The sequence below is a fragment of the Lineus longissimus genome, chromosome 15, assembly GCF_910592395.1.
Source record: "Lineus longissimus chromosome 15, tnLinLong1.2, whole genome shotgun sequence".
Taxonomy (NCBI): domain Eukaryota; kingdom Metazoa; phylum Nemertea; class Pilidiophora; order Heteronemertea; family Lineidae; genus Lineus; species Lineus longissimus.
Window position 1 is genome coordinate 254,385 of NC_088322.1, and position 19,266 is coordinate 273,650.

At 38.9% G+C, this 19,266-nt stretch overlaps 2 protein-coding genes across 7 annotated transcripts; both read left to right on the forward strand.

Annotated features, from left to right (window-relative positions):
• LOC135499287 (uncharacterized) lies at positions 1-10,070 on the forward strand. The gene is made up of 14 exons (XM_064789971.1): positions 1-111; positions 1,651-1,859; positions 2,138-2,252; positions 2,711-2,906; positions 3,189-3,306; positions 3,766-3,957; positions 4,244-4,358; positions 6,481-6,689; positions 6,968-7,085; positions 7,544-7,739; positions 8,022-8,139; positions 8,599-8,790; positions 9,380-9,497; positions 9,957-10,070. Exons 10-12 carry the CDS (start codon positions 7,574-7,576, stop codon positions 8,624-8,626), a joined length of 312 nt encoding a protein of 103 aa, XP_064646041.1. The 5' UTR covers positions 1-111; positions 1,651-1,859; positions 2,138-2,252; positions 2,711-2,906; positions 3,189-3,306; positions 3,766-3,957; positions 4,244-4,358; positions 6,481-6,689; positions 6,968-7,085; positions 7,544-7,573; the 3' UTR covers positions 8,627-8,790; positions 9,380-9,497; positions 9,957-10,070.
• Positions 10,071-10,131: 61 nt separating this feature from the next.
• On the forward strand, positions 10,132-18,830 carry LOC135499286 (uncharacterized). Of its 6 annotated transcripts, none has more exons than XR_010449283.1 (12): positions 10,132-10,148; positions 10,750-10,958; positions 11,241-11,358; positions 12,900-13,095; positions 13,385-13,502; positions 13,962-14,157; positions 14,440-14,557; positions 16,097-16,519; positions 16,822-17,013; positions 17,409-17,537; positions 17,796-17,964; positions 18,319-18,830. XR_010449283.1 is itself a non-coding variant. In XM_064789968.1 (12 exons), the coding sequence occupies exons 8-10, from the start codon at positions 16,352-16,354 to the stop codon at positions 17,507-17,509; spliced, it is 471 nt and encodes a 156-aa protein (XP_064646038.1). In that variant the 5' UTR covers positions 10,435-10,545; positions 10,750-10,958; positions 11,241-11,358; positions 12,900-13,095; positions 13,385-13,502; positions 13,962-14,157; positions 14,440-14,557; positions 16,097-16,351; the 3' UTR covers positions 17,510-17,537; positions 17,796-17,964; positions 18,319-18,830. The 6 variants fall into 6 exon arrangements, 3 of the variants coding, with proteins under 3 accessions (XP_064646038.1, XP_064646039.1, XP_064646040.1); XM_064789968.1 differs by lacking the exon at positions 10,132-10,148 and adding an exon at positions 10,435-10,545 and having other exon boundaries at positions 16,822-17,023; XM_064789969.1 differs by lacking the exon at positions 10,132-10,148 and adding an exon at positions 10,435-10,545.
• The last annotated feature ends 436 nt before the right edge of the window (positions 18,831-19,266 follow it).

Here is a 19,266-nt window from a genome sequence, read left to right on the forward strand (position 1 = left end):
TGTTAATGAAAACATCATGCCGAACACCGACAAGAACAGTGTCCTGTCAAGCGCATTCATTGATGATGAGATGCGAGATCCCAATTGGAATGCAACTCTTTCAGTCAACAAGTAAGTTTGCCCTTGCTGTTGTCATGGAATCACAGCTCATTGTCATTATGGACGGTATGACCTACAGCGCCATTATTCCCTAGTTGTAATGTGTGGAACTAATGCCGAATAAAGTCATGATTTTCAAGATATAATGCAACCACAAAATATTCCAATCTTTTGCAAGGAGATTCAAATATGATCATTTAACACGATTAGCCTTAGATTCAGTAACTTTCTATCACAGGAGCCGAAATATGACAATGATCAGGGTAGCAGAACATATAGTTCTTCTACCCTGATCACCCGCTAGGTGAAATATGGCGCTCATTCAACTTCAAAGTCATTTTTTGGCAAAACTGTTCACAATTATGGAAATATTGTTTAACCTAACGTCTTATATTCGGGTAGAGATAGTATGTGCCAACTTTCATCAAATTCGGTTCATTACTTTAGATTTTCGAAAATTGAAAAAGTGACATTTTTGCTCCTACCTATAGTATGATGCTCTTTCCCAATATAATGTATGAATTCCATGCTATGACCACGTGACATTTAATTAATATGTTAATGTGTTCTATATTTGTAATTGTCATTGTACTACCATTACAATGTAAAAACATGCATTGTGTACTTTGTGCTGACTCATTGCCTTATAGTACAGTATGACCTACAGCGCCATTATTCCCTAGTTGTAATATGTGGAACTAATGCCGAATAAAGTCATGATTTTAAGGTATAATGCACGCACAAAATATTCCAATCTTTTGCAGGGAGATTCAAATATGATCATAGAATACGATTAGCCTTAGATTCAGTAACTTTCTTTCACAGGAGCCGAAATAACACCTTGCTTAGGGTAGCAGAACATATAGTTCTTCTACCCTAAGCAGCCGCTAGGTGAAATATGGCGCTAATTCAACTTCAAAGTCATTTTTTGGCAAAACTGTTCACAATTATGGAAATATTGTTTAACCTAACGTCTTATATTCGGGTAGAGATAGTATGTGCCAGCTTTCATCAAATTCGGTTCATTACTTTAGATTTTCGAAATTGAAAAAGTGACATTTTTGCTCCTACCTATAGTATGATGCTCTTTCCCAATATAATGTATGAATTCCATGCTATGACCACGTGACATTTAATTATGTTAATGTGTTCTATATTTGTAATTGTCATTGTACTATCATGACAATGTAAAAACATGCATTGTGTACTTTGTGCCGACTCGTTGCCTTATAGCACAGATGATGTGATGGCTGTACTTGCTGATGGGACCTTGCTGTTGTCATGGAATCATTTTTTCATTTCTCACTCGTAATCAAACATGTCAAATGATCTAGAACAACTGATGTTATTGTAGTACTGTGCTGTTTCATGATAATATACATAGATGTTACATAGTACTATATAACTGGTGAGTCTAGGGTTCAAATGAATAATGTGGCCATCTTTGACAGCCCTAGACCTGGTGTCAGATTGCTATGTTGCTAAATGCAATTGTGAAATAATTCATAGGCCAGCTTTTCATTCACTTTAAAAGTTTCTTCTTTTTATCAGCTTGTTGAAGAGGGTGCACAGTTGGTGAATATGATCGAAAACAGCATCAGCTCAGCCTGCTGTCAACAACTGATAGACGTTCAGATGACGATGATGCCATTGGTGATGCCATTGGTGGTGCCCCACTCGATCCAGGTGATTGCCGAAAATGAACGAGAACTGCCCTCTACTTCTAGAACTTCTAAGTTTGTGATGTCTTTCTATCTAAGGTAAGTACTTTTAAAAAAGATCAAAAGTAGTGTGTTCTGGGCATGTTTGTGTTGCTGTGCCTTTATTTCTCGGTACAATGTACTTCCACACTATCGTCATTGGAATGCCACAGTGCAGTGAATGTTGGTCATTTTCTATCTGGCCTTGATGTACATAATCATAATTTTGAACCTGTAGCCTGGGCCTACCGGATATTATGAGAATGAGGTGAGGACAGCCAACTGATTTTGATTTTGATTCATCTCTGTTTATTGCAATGCATTCTTTGCTCTTCCAGTTGCTGTTAATGAAAACATCATGCCGAACACCGACAAGAACAGTGTCCTGTCAAGCGCATTCATTGATGACGAGATGCGAGATCCTAATTGGAATGCAAATCTTTCAGTCAACAAGTAAGTTTGCCCTTGCTGTTGTCATGGAATCACAATTATGACATTGTGCTCATGTAGAGACGACATCACAGATCTGTGTATACTTTTGGGTGGAGGGAATTTTAAGGTAGTTGAGGAGAGTTGTTCATGGAGAACATATTGAGTCAGAGGACACATTATATAGAGGATAAACTATTCCAGTACACATGACAAAGAATGATCGCAAGCAAGAGACCAATGAGCACAACCAAGGAATTGACTGATTTTGATTTTGATTCATCACTGTTTATTGCAGTGCTTTCTTTGCTCTTCCAGTTGCTGTTAATGAAAACATCATGCTGAACACCGACAAGAACAGTGTCCTGTCAAGCTTTGACAGCCCTAGACCTGGTGTCAGATTGCTATGTTGCTAAATGCAATTGTGAAATAATTCATAGGCCAGCTTTTCATTCACTTTAAAAGTTTCTTCTTTTTATCAGCTTGTTGAGGAGGGTGCACAGTTGGTGAATATGATCGAAAACAGCATCAGCTCAGCCTGCTGTCAACAACTGATAGTGGTTCAGATGACGATGATGCCATTTGTGGTGCCCCACTCGATCCAGGTGATTGCAGAAAATGAACGAGAACTGCCCTCTACTTCTAGAACTTCTAAGTTTGTGATGTCTATCTATCTAGGTAAGTACTTTTAAAAAAGATCAAAATGTGTTCTGGGCATGTTGTTTGTACAGTATTGCTGTGCCTTTATTTCTCGGTACAATGTACTTCCACACTATCGTCATTGGAATGCCACAGTGCAGTGAATGTTGGTCATTTTCTGCCTGGCCTTGATGTACATAATCATAATTTTGAACCTGTAGCCTGGGCCTACCGGATATTGTGAGAATGAGGTGAGGACAGCCAACTGATTTTGATTTTGATTCATCACTGTTTATTGCAATGCATTCTTTGCTCTTCCAGTTGCTGTTATAAATGAAAACATCATGCCGAACACCGACAAGAACAGTGTCCTGTCAAGCGCATTCATTGATGACGAGATGCGAGATCCTAATTGGAATGCAAATCTTTCAGTCAACAAGTAAGTTTGCCCTTGCTGTTGTCATGGAATCACAATTATGACATTGTGGTCATGTAGAGACGACATCACAGATCTGTGTGTACTTTTGGGTGGAGGGAATTTTAAGGTAGTTGAGGAGAGTTGTTCATGGAGAACATATTGAGTCAGGAGGACACATTATATAGAGGATAAACTATTCCAGTACACATGACAAAGAATGATCGCAAGCAAGAGACCAATGAGCACAACCAAGGAATTGACTGATTTTGATTTTGATTCATCACTGTTTATTGCAGTGCTTTCTTTGCTCTTCCAGTTGCTGTTAATGAAAACATCATGCTGAACACCGACAAGAAGACTGTCCTGTCAAGCTTTGACAGCCCTAGACCTGGTGTCAGATTGCTGTGTTGCTAAATGCAATTGTGAGATAATTCATAGGCCAGCTTTTCATTCACTTTAAAAGTTTCTTCTTTTTATCAGCTTGTTGAGGAGGGTGCACAGTTGGTGAATATGATCGAAAACAGCATCAGCTCAGCCTGCTGTCAACAACTGATAGTGGTTCAGGTGACGATGATGCCATTGGTCGTGCCCCACTCCAGGTGATTGCAGAAAATGAACGATAACTGCCCTCTACTTCTAGAACTTCTAAGTTTGTGATGTCTATCTATCTAGGTAAGTACTTTTAAAAAAGATCAAAATGTGTTCTGGGCATGTTGTTTGTACAGTATTGCTGTGCCTTTATTTCTCGGTACAATGTATGTACTTCCACACTATCGTCATTGGAATGCCACAGTGCAGTGAATGTTGGTCATCTTCTGCCTGGCCTTGATGTACATAATCATAATTTTGAACCTGTAGCCTGGGCCTACCGGATATTGTGAGAATGAGGTGAGGACAGCCAACTGATTTTGATTTTGATTCATCACTGTTTATTGCAATGCATTCTTTGCTCTTCCAGTTGCTGTTAATGAAAACATCATGCCGAACACCGACAAGAACAGTGTCCTGTCAAGCGCATTCATTGATGATGAGATGCGAGATCCCAATTGGAATGCAACTCTTTCAGTCAACAAGTAAGTTTGCCCTTGCTGTTGTCATGGAATCACAGCTCATTGTCATTATGGACGGTATGACCTACAGCGCCATTATTCCCTAGTTGTAATGTGTGGAACTAATGCCGAATAAAGTCATGATTTTCAAGATATAATGCAACCACAAAATATTCCAATCTTTTGCAAGGAGATTCAAATATGATCATAGAATACGATTAGCCTTAGATTCAGTAACTTTCTATCACAGGAGCCGAAATATGACAATGATCAGGGTAGCAGAACATATAGTTCTTCTACCCTGATCACCCGCTAGGTGAAATATGGCGCTCATTCAACTTCAAAGTCATTTTTTGGCAAAACTGTTCACAATTATGGAAATATTGTTTAACCTAACGTCTTATATTCGGGTAGAGATAGTATGTGCCAACTTTCATCAAATTCGGTTCATTACTTTAGATTTTCGAAAATTGAAAAAGTGACATTTTTGCTCCTACCTATAGTATGATGCTCTTTCCCAATATAATGTATGAATTCCATGCTATGACCACGTGACATTTAATTAATATGTTAATGTGTTCTATATTTGTAATTGTCATTGTACTACCATTACAATGTAAAAACATGCATTGTGTACTTTGTGCTGACTCATTGCCTTATAGTACAGTATGACCTACAGCGCCATTATTCCCTAGTTGTAATATGTGGAACTAATGCCGAATAAAGTCATGATTTTAAGGTATAATGCACGCACAAAATATTCCAATCTTTTGCAAGGAGATTCAAATATGATCATAGAATACGATTAGCCTTAGATTCAGTAACTTTCTTTCACAGGAGCCGAAATAACACATTGCTTAGGGTAGCAGAACATATAGTTCTTCTACCCTAAGCAGCCGCTAGGTGAAATATGGCGCTAATTCAACTTCAAAGTCATTTTTTGGCAAAACTGTTCACAATTATGGAAATATTGTTTAACCTAACGTCTTATATTCGGGTAGAGATAGTATGTGCCAGCTTTCATCAAATTCGGTTCATTACTTTAGATTTTCGAAATTGAAAAAGTGACATTTTTGCTCCTACCTATAGTATGATGCTCTTTCCCAATATAATGTATGAATTCCATGCTATGACCACGTGACATTTAACTATGTTAATGTGTTCTATATTTGTAATTGTCATTGTACTACCATTACAATGTAAAAACATGCATTGTGTACTTTGTGCTGACTCATTGCCTTATAGTACAGTATGACCTACAGCGCCATTATTCCCTAGTTGTAATATGTGGAACTAATGCCGAATAAAGTCATGATTTTAAGGTATAATGCACGCACAAAATATTCCAATCTTTTGCAAGGAGATTCAAATATGATCATAGAATACGATTAGCCTTAGATTCAGTAACTTTCTTTCACAGGAGCCGAAATAACACCTTGCTTAGGGTAGCAGAACATATAGTTCTTCTACCCTAAGCAGCCGCTAGGTGAAATATGGCGCTAATTCAACTTCAAAGTCATTTTTTGGCAAAACTGTTCACAATTATTGAAATATTGTTTAACCTAACGTCTTATATTCGGGTAGAGATAGTATGTGCCAGCTTTCATCAAATTCGGTTCATTACTTTAGATTTTCGAAATTGAAAAAGTGACATTTTTGCTCCTACCTATAGTATGATGCTCTTTCCCAATATAATGTATGAATTCCATGCTATGACCACGTGACATTTAACTATGTTAATGTGTTCTATATTTGTAATTGTCATTGTACTATCATGACAATGTAAAAACATGCATTGTGTACTTTGTGCCGACTCGTTGCCTTATAGCACAGATGATGTGATGGCTGTACTTGCTGATGGGACCTTGCTGTTGTCATGGAATCATTTTTTCATTTCTCACTCGTAATCAAACATGTCAAATGATCTAGAACAACTGATGTTATTGTAGTACTGTGCTGTTTCATGATAATATACATAGATGTTACATAGTACTATATAACTGGTGAGTCTAGGGTTCAAATGAATAATGTGGCCATCTTTGACAGCCCTAGACCTGGTGTCAGATTGCTATGTTGCTAAATGCAATTGTGAAATAATTCATAGGCCAGCTTTTCATTCACTTTAAAAGTTTCTTCTTTTTATCAGCTTGTTGAAGAGGGTGCACAGTTGGTGAATATGATCGAAAACAGCATCAGCTCAGCCTGCTGTCAACAACTGATAGACGTTCAGATGACGATGATGCCATTGGTGATGCCATTGGTGGTGCCCCACTCGATCCAGGTGATTGCCGAAAATGAACGAGAACTGCCCTCTACTTCTAGAACTTCTAAGTTTGTGATGTCTTTCTATCTAAGGTAAGTACTTTTAAAAAAGATCAAAAGTAGTGTGTTCTGGGCATGTTTGTGTTGCTGTGCCTTTATTTCTCGGTACAATGTACTTCCACACTATCGTCATTGGAATGCCACAGTGCAGTGAATGTTGGTCATTTTCTATCTGGCCTTGATGTACATAATCATAATTTTGAACCTGTAGCCTGGGCCTACCGGATATTATGAGAATGAGGTGAGGACAGCCAACTGATTTTGATTTTGATTCATCACTGTTTATTGCAATGCATTCTTTGCTCTTCCAGTTGCTGTTATAAATGAAAACATCATGCCGAACACCGACAAGAACAGTGTCCTGTCAAGCGCATTCATTGATGACGAGATGCGAGATCCTAATTGGAATGCAAATCTTTCAGTCAACAAGTAAGTTTGCCCTTGCTGTTGTCATGGAATCACAATTATGACATTGTGCTCATGTAGAGACGACATCACAGATCTGTGTATACTTTTGGGTGGAGGGAATTTTAAGGTAGTTGAGGAGAGTTGTTCATGGAGAACATATTGAGTCAGAGGACACATTATATAGAGGATAAACTATTCCAGTACACATGACAAAGAATGATCGCAAGCAAGAGACCAATGAGCACAACCAAGGAATTGACTGATTTTGATTTTGATTCATCACTGTTTATTGCAGTGCTTTCTTTGCTCTTCCAGTTGCTGTTAATGAAAACATCATGCTGAACACCGACAAGAACAGTGTCCTGTCAAGCTTTGACAGCCCTAGACCTGGTGTCAGATTGCTATGTTGCTAAATGCAATTGTGAAATAATTCATAGGCCAGCTTTTCATTCACTTTAAAAGTTTCTTCTTTTTATCAGCTTGTTGAGGAGGGTGCACAGTTGGTGAATATGATCGAAAACAGCATCAGCTCAGCCTGCTGTCAACAACTGATAGTGGTTCAGATGACGATGATGCCATTTGTGGTGCCCCACTCGATCCAGGTGATTGCAGAAAATGAACGAGAACTGCCCTCTACTTCTAGAACTTCTAAGTTTGTGATGTCTATCTATCTAGGTAAGTACTTTTAAAAAAGATCAAAATGTGTTCTGGGCATGTTGTTTGTACAGTATTGCTGTGCCTTTATTTCTCGGTACAATGTACTTCCACACTATCGTCATTGGAATGCCACAGTGCAGTGAATGTTGGTCATTTTCTGCCTGGCCTTGATGTACATAATCATAATTTTGAACCTGTAGCCTGGGCCTACCGGATATTGTGAGAATGAGGTGAGGACAGCCAACTGATTTTGATTTTGATTCATCACTGTTTATTGCAATGCATTCTTTGCTCTTCCAGTTGCTGTTATAAATGAAAACATCATGCCGAACACCGACAAGAACAGTGTCCTGTCAAGCGCATTCATTGATGACGAGATGCGAGATCCTAATTGGAATGGAAATCTTTCAGTCAACAAGTAAGTTTGCCCTTGCTGTTGTCATGGAATCACAATTATGACATTGTGGTCATGTAGAGACGACATCACAGATCTGTGTGTACTTTTGGGTGGAGGGAATTTTAAGGTAGTTGAGGAGAGTTGTTCATGGAGAACATATTGAGTCAGGAGGACACATTATATAGAGGATAAACTATTCCAGTACACATGACAAAGAATGATCGCAAGCAAGAGACCAATGAGCACAACCAAGGAATTGACTGATTTTGATTTTGATTCATCACTGTTTATTGCAGTGCTTTCTTTGCTCTTCCAGTTGCTGTTAATGAAAACATCATGCTGAACACCGACAAGAAGACTGTTCTGTCAAGCTTTGACAGCCCTAGACCTGGTGTCAGATTGCTGTGTTGCTAAATGCAATTGTGAGATAATTCATAGGCCAGCTTTTCATTCACTTTAAAAGTTTCTTCTTTTTATCAGCTTGTTGAGGAGGGTGCACAGTTGGTGAATATGATCGAAAACAGCATCAGCTCAGCCTGCTGTCAACAACTGATAGTGGTTCAGGTGACGATGATGCCATTGGTCGTGCCCCACTCCAGGTGATTGCAGAAAATGAACGATAACTGCCCTCTACTTCTAGAACTTCTAAGTTTGTGATGTCTATCTATCTAGGTAAGTACTTTTAAAAAAGATCAAAATGTGTTCTGGGCATGTTGTTTGTACAGTATTGCTGTGCCTTTATTTCTCGGTACAATGTACTTCCACACTATCGTCATTGGAATGCCACAGTGCAGTGAATGTTGGTCATTTTCTACCTGGCCTTGATGTACATAATCATAATTTTGAACCTGTAGCCTGGGCCTACCGGATATTGTGAGAATGAGATGAGTGTTAACTTTAACTAGCAGACCACTTACAGTACACAAATAATGACATTGTGCTCATGTAGAGACGACATCACAGATCTGTGTGTACTTTTGGGTGGAGGGAATTTTAAGGTAGTTGAGGAGAGTTGTTCATGGTGAACATATTGAGTCAGGAGGACACATTATATAGAGGATAAACTATTCCAGTACACATGACAAAGAATAGTCGCAAGCAAGAGACCTGGGCCGGCCCATCATATGGAGTGACTGTATTAGTGGAATACAACCAATGTCAGTAAGTAATGACAAACTTTTCAGTGAGCACAACCAAGGAATTGACTGATTTTGATTTTGATTCATCACTGTTTATTGCAATGCATTCTTTGCTCTTCCAGTTGCTGTTATCAATAAAAACATCATGCCGAACACCGACAAGAACAGTGTCCTGTCAAGCGCATTCATTGATGACGAGATGCGAGATCCTAATTGGAATGGAAATCTTTCAGTCAACAAGTAAGTTTGCCCTTGCTGTTGTCATGGAATCACAATTATGACATTGTGCTCATGTAGAGACGACATCACAGATCTGTGTGTACTTTTGGGTGGAGGGAATTTTAAGGTAGTTGAGGAGAGTTGTTCATGGAGAACATATTGAGTCAGGAGGACACATTATATAGAGGATAAACTATTCCAGTACACATGACAAAGAATGATCGCAAGCAAGAGACCAATGAGCACAACCAAGGAATTGACTGATTTTGATTTTGATTCATCACTGTTTATTGCAGTGCTTTCTTTGCTCTTCCAGTTGCTGTTAATGAAAACATCATGCTGAACACCGACAAGAAGACTGTCCTGTCAAGCTTTGACAGCCCTAGACCTGGTGTCAGATTGCTATGTTGCTAAATGCAATTGTGAAATAATTCATAGGCCAGCTTTTCATTCACTTTAAAAGTTTCTTCTTTTTATCAGCTTGTTGAGGAGGGTGCACAGTTGGTGAATATGATCGAAAACAGCATCAGCTCGGCCTGCTGTCAACAACTGATAGTGGTTCAGATGACGATGATGCCATTGGTCGTGCCCCACTCCAGGTGATTGCAGAAAATGAACGATAACTGCCCTCTACTTCTAGAACTTCTAAGTTTGTGATGTCTATCTATCTAGGTAAGTACTTTTAAAAAAGATCAAAATGTGTTCTGGGCATGTTGTTTGTATTGCTGTGCCTTTATTTCTCGGTACAATGTACTTCCACACTATCGTCATTGGAATGCCACAGTGCAGTGAATGTTGGTCATTTTCTGCCTAACCTGGCCTTGATGTACATAATCATAATTTTGAACCTGTAGCCTGGGCCTACCGGATATTATGAGAATGAGGTGAGGACAGCCAACTGATTTTGATTTTGATTCATCACTGTTTATTGCAATGCATTCTTTGCTCTTCCAGTTGCTGTTAATGAAAACATCATGCCGAACACCGACAAGAACAGTGTCCTGTCAAGCGCATTCATTGATGACGAGATGCGAGATCCTAATTGGAATGCAAATCTTTCAGTCAACAAGTAAGTTTGCCCTTGCTGTTGTCATGGAATCATTATTTATTTCTCACTCGTAATCAAACATGTCAAATGATCTAGAACTACTGATATTATTGTAGTACTGTGCTGTTTGATGATAATATACATAGATGTAACATAGTACTATATAACTGGTGAGTCTAGGGTTTCAGCTTTTCATTCACTTTAAAAGTTTCTTCTTTTTATCAGCTTGTTGAGGAGGGTGCACAGTTGGTGAATATGATCGAAAACAGCATCAGCTCAGCCTGCTGTCAACAACTGATAGTGGTTCATAGTGGTTCAGATGACGATGATGCCATTTGTGGTGCCCCACTCGATCCAGGTGATTGCAGAAAATGAACGAGAACTGCCCTCTACTTCTAGAACTTCTAAGTTTGTGATGTCTATCTATCTACTAGGTAAGTACTTTTAAAAAAGATCAAAATGTGTTCTGGGCATGTTGTTTGTACAGTATTGCTGTGCCTTTATTTCTCGGTACAATGTACTTCCACACTATCGTCATTGGAATGCCACAGTGCAGTGAATGTTGGTCATTTTTTGCCTGGCCTTGATGTACATAATCATAATTTTTAACCTGTAGCCTGGGCCTACCGGATATTGTGAGAATGAGGTGAGGACAGCCAACTGATTTTGATTTTGATTCATCACTGTTTATTGCAATGCATTCTTTGCTCTTCCAGTTGCTGTTATAAATGAAAACATCATGCCGAACACCGACAAGAACAGTGTCCTGTCAAGCGCATTCATTGATGATGAGATGCGAGATCCCAATTGGAATGCAAATCTTTCAGTCAACAAGTAAGTTTGCCCTTGCTGTTGTCATGGAATCACAGCTCATTGTCATTATGGACGGTATGACCTACAGCGCCATTATTCCCTAGTTGTAATGTGTGGAACTAATGCCGAATAAAGTCATGATTTTAAGATATAATGCAAGCACGAAATATTCCAATCTTTTGCAAGGAGATTCAAATATGATCATATAACACGATTAGCCTTAGGTTTAGTATCTATCTTTCACACGAGCCGAAATAACACATTGCTTAGGGTAGCAGAACATATAGTTCTTCTAACCTAAGCAGCCGCTAGGTGAAATATGGCGCTAATTCAACTTCAAAGTCATTTTTTTGCAAAACTGTTCACAATTATTGAAATATTTTTTGACCTAACGTCTTGTATTCGGGTAGAGATAGTATGTGCCAACTTTCATCAAATTCGGTTCATTACTTTAGATTTTCGAAATTGAAAAAGTGACAATTTGGCTCCTACCTAATAGTATGATGATCTTTCCCAATATAATGTATGAATTCCATGCTATGACCACGTGACATTTAATTAATATGTAAATGTGTTCTATATTTGTAATTGTCATTGTACTACCATTACAATGTAAAAACATGCATTGTGTACTTTGTGCTGACTCATTGCCTTATAGTACAGTATGACCTACAGCGCCATTATTCCCTAGTTGTAATATGTGGAACTAATGCCGAATAAAGTCATGATTTTAAGGTATAATGCACGCACAAAATATTCCAATCTTTTGCAAGGAGATTCAAATATGATCATAGAATACGATTAGCCTTAGATTCAGTAACTTTCTTTCACAGGAGCCGAAATATGACAATGATCAGGGTAGCAGAACATATAGTTCTTCTACCCTGATCACCCGCTAGGTGAAATATGGCGCTCATTTAACTTCAAAGTCATTTTTTGGCAAAACTGTTCACAGTTATGGAAATATTGTTTAACCTAACGTCTTATATTCGGGTAGAGATAGTATGTGCCAACTTTCATCAAATTTGGTTCATTACTTTAGATTTTCGAAATTGAAAAAGTGACATTTTTGCTCCTACCTATAGTATGATGCTCTTTCCCAATATAATGTATGAATTCCATGCTATGACCACGTGACATTTAATTATGTTAATGTGTTCTATATTTGTAATTGTCATTGTACTATCATGACAATGTAAAAACATGCATTGTGTACTTTGTGCCGACTCGTTGCCTTATAGCACAGATGATGTGATGGCTGTACTTGCTGGTGGGACCTTGCTGTTGTCTTGGAATCATTATTTCATTTCTCACTCGTAATCAAACATGTCAAATGATCTAGAACAACTGATGTTATTGTAGTACTGTGCTGTTTGATGATAATATACATAGATGTTACATAGTAGTACTATATAACTGGTGAGTCTAGGGTTCAAATGAATAATGTGGCCATCTTTGACAGCCCTAGACCTGGTGTCAGATTGCTATGTTGCTAAATGCAATTGTGAAATAATTCATAGGCCAGCTTTTCATTCACTTTAAAAGTTTCTTCTTTTTATCAGCTTGTTGAGGAGGGTGCACAGTTGGTGAATATGATCGAAAACAGCATCAGCTCAGCCTGCTGTCAACAACTGATAGTGGTTCAGATGACGATGATGCCATTTGTGGTGCCCCACTCGATCCAGGTGATTGCAGAAAATGAACGAGAACTGCCCTCTACTTCTAGAACTTCTAAGTTTGTGATGTCTATCTATCTAGGTAAGTACATTGTTTTACCTAATAAAGATCAAAATGTGTTCTGGGCATGTTGTTTGTTTGTATTGCTGTGCCTTTGTTTCTCGGTGCAATGTACTTCCACACTATCGTCATTGGAATGCCACAGTGCAGTGAATGTTGGTCATTTTCTACCTGGCCTTGATGTACATAATCATAATTTTGAACATGTAGCCTGGGCCTACCGGATATTGTGAGAATGAGGTGAGGACAGCCAACTGATTTTGATTTTGATTCATCACTGTTTATTGCAATGCATTCTTTGCTCTTCCAGTTGCTGTTATAAATGAAAACATCATGCCGAACACCGACAAGAACAGTGTCCTGTCAAGCGCATTCATTGATGACGAGATGCGAGATCCTAATTGGAATGCAAATCTTTCAGTCAACAAGTAAGTTTGCCCTTGCTGTTGTCATGGAATCACAATTATGACATTGTGCTCATGTAGAGACGACATCACAGATCTGTGTGTACTTTTGGGTGGAGGGAATTTTAAGGTAGTTGAGGAGAGTTGTTCATGGAGAACATATTGAGTCAGGAGGACACATTATATAGAGGATAAACTATTCCAGTACACATGACAAAGAATGATCGCAAGCAAGAGACCAATGAGCACAACCAAGGAATTGACTGATTTTGATTTTGATTCATCACTGTTTATTGCAGTGCTTTCTTTGCTCTTCCAGTTGCTGTTAATGAAAACATCATGCTGAACACCGACAAGAAGACTGTCCTGTCAAGCTTTGACAGCCCTAGACCTGGTGTCAGATTGCTATGTTGCTAAATGCAATTGTGAAATAATTCATAGGCCAGCTTTTCATTCACTTTAAAAGTTTCTTCTTTTTATCAGCTTGTTGAGGAGGGTGCACAGTTGGTGAATATGATCGAAAACAGCATCAGCTCGGCCTGCTGTCAACAACTGATAGTGGTTCAGATGACGATGATGCCATTTGTGGTGCCCCACTCGATCCAGGTGATTGCAGAAAATGAACGATAACTGCCCTCTACTTCTAGAACTTCTAAGTTTGTGATGTCTATCTATCTAGGTAAGTACTTTTAAAAAAGATCAAAATGTGTTCTGGGCATGTTGTTTGTATTGCTGTGCCTTTATTTCTCGGTACAATGTACTTCCACACTATCGTCATTGGAATGCCACAGTGCAGTGAATGTTGGTCATTTTCTGCCTAAGCTGGCCTTGCTGTACATAATCATAATTTTGAACCTGTAGCCTGGGCCTACCGGATATTGTGAGAATGAGGTGAGGACAGCCAACTGATTTTGATTTTGATTCATCACTGTTTATTGCAATGCATTCTTTGCTCTTCCAGTTGCTGTTATAAATGAAAACATCATGCCGAACACCGACAAGAACAGTGTCCTGTCAAGCGCATTCATTGATGATGAGATGCGAGATCCCAATTGGAATGCAAATCTTTCAGTCAACAAGTAAGTTTGCCCTTGCTGTTGTCATGGAATCACAGCTCATTGTCATTATGGACGGTATGACCTACAGCGCCATTATTCCCTAGTTGTAATGTGTGGAACTAATGGCGAATAAAGTCATGATTTTAAGATATAATGCAAGCACGAAATATTCCAATCTTTTGCAAGGAGATTCAAATATGATCATATAACACGATTAGCCTTAGGTTTAGTATCTATCTTTCACACGAGCCGAAATAACACATTGCTTAGGGTAGCAGAACATATAGTTCTTCTACCCTAAGCAGCCGCTAGGTGAAATATGGCGCTAATTCAACTTCAAAGTCATATTTTTGCAAAACTGTTCACAATTATTGAAATATTTTTTGACCTAACGTCTTGTATTCGGGTAGAGATAGTATGTGCCAACTTTCATCAAATTCGGTTCATTACTTTAGATTTTCGAAATTGAAAAAGTGACAATTTGGCTCCTACCTAATAGTATGATGATCTTTCCCAATATAATGTATGAATTCCATGCTATGACCACGTGACATTTAATTAATATGTAAATGTGTTCTATATTTGTAATTGTCATTGTACTACCATTACAATGTAAAAACATGCATTGTGTACTTTGTGCTGACTCATTGCCTTAGTACAGTATGACCTACAGCGCCATTATTCCCTAGTTGTAATATGTGGAACTAATGCCGAATAAAGTCATGATTTTAAGGTATAATGCACGCACAAAATATTCCAATCTTTTGCAAGGAGATTCAAATATGATCATAGAATACGATTAGCCTTAGATTCAGTAACTTTCTTTCACAGGAGCCGAAATAACACCTTGCTTAGGGTAGCAGAACATATAGTTCTTCTACCCTAAGCAGCCGCTAGGTGAAATATGGCGCTAATTCAACTTCAAAGTCATTTTTTGGCAAAACTGTTCACAATTATGGAAATATTGTTTAACCTAACGTCTTATATTCGGGTAGAGATAGTATGTGCCAACTTTCATCAAATTCGGTTCATTACTTTAGATTTTCGAAATTGAAAAAGTGACATTTTTGCTCCTACCTATAGTATGATGCTCTTTCCCAATATAATGTATGAATTCCATGCTATGACCACGTGACATTTAATTATGTTAATGTGTTCTATATTTGTAATTGTCATTGTACTATCATGACAATGTAAAAGCATGCATTGTGTACTTTGTGCCGACTCGTTGCCTTATAGCACAGATGATGTGATGGCTGTACTTGCTGGTGGGACCTTGCTGTTGTCATGGAATCATTATTTCATTTCTCACTCGTAATCAAACATGTCAAATGATCTAGAACAACTGATGTTATTGTAGTACTGTGCTGTTTGATGATAATATACATAGATGTTACATAGTAGTACTATATAACTGGTGAGTCTAGGGTTCAAATGAATAATGTGGCCATCTTTGACAGCCCTAGACCTGGTGTCAGATTGCTATGTTGCTAAATGCAATTGTGAAATAATTCATAGGCCAGCTTTTCATTCACTTTAAAAGTTTCTTCTTTTTATCAGCTTGTTGAGGAGGGTGCACAGTTGGTGAATATGATCGAAAACAGCATCAGCTCGGCCTGCTGTCAACAACTGATAGACGTTCAGATGACGATGATGCCATTGGTGATGCCATTGGTGGTGCCCCACTCGATCCAGGTGATTGCCGAAAATGAACCAGAACTGCCCTGAGGATGCTAAATCATTGCGGAGTTCAGGGTATTTTGCGTCAGACATTCACAGGACACCAACGCAAATTCCTCAACCAGGCAGTCCGTAATGAATGTTTGGGAGGAGGATACCATACGAGTCGTGTCGAATTTGGAGGAAGTCGTTCAACTTTCCAGTGATGCCCGTTGCGACTCGATGGGCCACAATGCCAAGTATGACAGTCGTTCACTGCATGACACTAAGACTAACGCCATAATATGCACAGAACTTGTGGTGGTAAGTTCTCTAAAATGGACTAATATGTATGTACATGTATGTTCTTCAAGAAGATAAACTTCGAATCTCAGATTACACTGCTAGTAGGACTAGTAGGTCCCCTTTTTGCTTGGAATTTATCTTCAAGCTAACAAGCAGTAGTTCTTTGAAAACTACGTACTGCTTTAGCTTCTTTAAACTGGTGGTGGGATATGTCATCTGGAGTTCCTGATTACATGCGGTCTTTGGCAGAGAATGTTGGACTAGAATTTCAACAAAAGTCTTGTTTTTGTCCCAAAACAATGATTTCAATTTCCTTTCAGTCAACAGAACCAGATACTAAGAAAAGTGCCGCAATGGAAGTGTTGGGGTTATCACGAGCTCTTGGTGTTGTTGACGATTACTGCCCACACCTGGAGATTAAACTGATCACTGATGGCCATGCTGGTGTGTCAAAGTATGTCGGGGAGAACCCGCACCCTGACAAGGTGACCCATTACCTGGACATTTGGCATGTAGCAAAAGGTAGGCCTCGGTAGATAGATCACTGCACATTGTTATGGAATGCTGTCAGTCATCCATGCATATCGAGTGACATGATCAAGCATTGCCTTTCCAACAACACTGTGCCATGCACAATGTCGATTTAAGTCTTCCAACTCCCTCCCAGAAGAAGAGGTGTTCATCATCACTTATTTTGCTTCATACTACTAGTATATTCTGTCTGAATGGTATACAATGATGACTCGTATCCATCAGCAGCAGCAGCAGCAGCAGCAGCAATTCAAGGTAAAAGTTCTTAATATTATTATTACCTTTCTTTATCATATTATTTTGTGTCATGTATGCCATGATCAATGTACATTTCATCTAGCAGTGGTGGTGATGCTTAATATGCTTACTATTTCAGGGATAAAGAAGAGGTTGGCCAAGTTGCAATGGTCAAGTGGATATCCATCGCGAACCACATTGCCAATGTCCATGAACATGACAGCGAACTTTACCCAATAAATCGGTCCGAGATGTTGGTTTGACCGAGGTGAGTAGGGAGGGATCTGTTCTCCTGCCATACATGTATGAGAAATGTTGATACTCAGCACTTTGCTACTGTGTTACGTTACTACATTCACTTGTTCTAATCTTTGATTGACAAAGTGTCTCCAAAATGCTAACTTTATCAGAAATACCTAACCTACGTATGTGCCTCCCATATTAAAGCAAACATTGCATTGTTGAATCAAATTATTATAAGTGTGTTGATTATAATAATAATAATATGTGCATTTCATTATTTCAGGTTCTGAGGCATGACACGTACGTATGACACACACACTCTCTGCCATATAGAGTGATGTTGAACAAGCTGGTTCTGAAATCTGTTAAAAAGCTCAGTTCTGATGCTCAGACCTCAGGGTTGGAGGAGGGCTTCCACTTCACCTACCACCAGGCAATGAGTGAGTGAGCAGGTCAGTTCAGTTGGCAATTATAATTGCATACACAGTGTTCCTTGTTTTAATTTATTTCAGTGTGTAGGCAATCTTCATGTCTACGTACTTAATACTACTTGTAACTAAACTGGAAGATGCAGAGTGCAGTTACATTCACGCGCGTGTCCGCAATGCAGCCAGTAGTAATTATAACTACGTAGCACTGCCGCTGCTGACTGCCTGATATCTCAAATGACTGACATTGAAAACCAAATGAAGTGACTATTTGAGCGGCGGATATTACACACTTTATTAATGTGTCTGATATTTCCAATCACACACAATCCATTTGTTGTGTTCTCTTTTAAGTACAGCTTCACTCATCTCTTTCAGAATCTATGCCGACAGACAGAGTGTGGTGGAGGAAGTCATCCGGCTGGTGAAGACTGGAGAGACCTATGACGTAAACTATGTAATGACTGATGATACTCCAAATCTGGCCTCGCTGCACACACCGCCACCTGCTTCCAAGGAAGAGGCTGTATTGATTGCACTTGCAGCATTGAAGTCGCTTCAACAAGAACGCCTGCTGAGAGATAGACATGCACCAGCCTCAAGAACTCATGCACACATTATTGTGTAGGCTGTTACTGTGTAGATGATGTAGACTGACTGCATGTGTTGAGAACTTCTCGATCACTGGCTTCCTGGATAAATGATGACAAGCTCTGATAATATCAGCTTTTTATAGTAGTACTCGAGGCCCTAGTTTCTGGAAGTTCATATTATTGCGCAGTGAAAAAGTCCCAAGCATGCATGAAAAATTTTAAGAGTGCAAATTTTGAATTAACAATGTTCACTCGAAGTTTTATTACAAATGAAAATAGAAGAACATTATTGATAAACATTGTGTGATTGTCATTGTCTTTCTCACTTGGCTATATCATCACAACAGCTATAGTCATTGTCACAACACATTCATTGATCATTGATTGACATCATCTGCTCGGACTGACACCTCCATGGCTTCCTCCTCCATGGCTTCCATGAATCCAACAAATTCTGCTTCATCCTCAGGTCCAAACTTGGAGGAAACTCGAATGCCCTCATGCACCTTGCAGACTGACTGCACAGCATGGAACGAACCACAACATGAATGTCCTTGCCCAGGAAACCAAAAGCCCAGCGAACATACAAGCTGCCTATATAGCCGGCGATGTGACGGTACTTTTTTGAAGTACCGTCCATACATACTGCATGGGTCTAAGTTATAATAGTACATATTAATATTGATCATACCAAGCTGTATCACTATCAAGCACACCGCAGGTGAATCCTGCG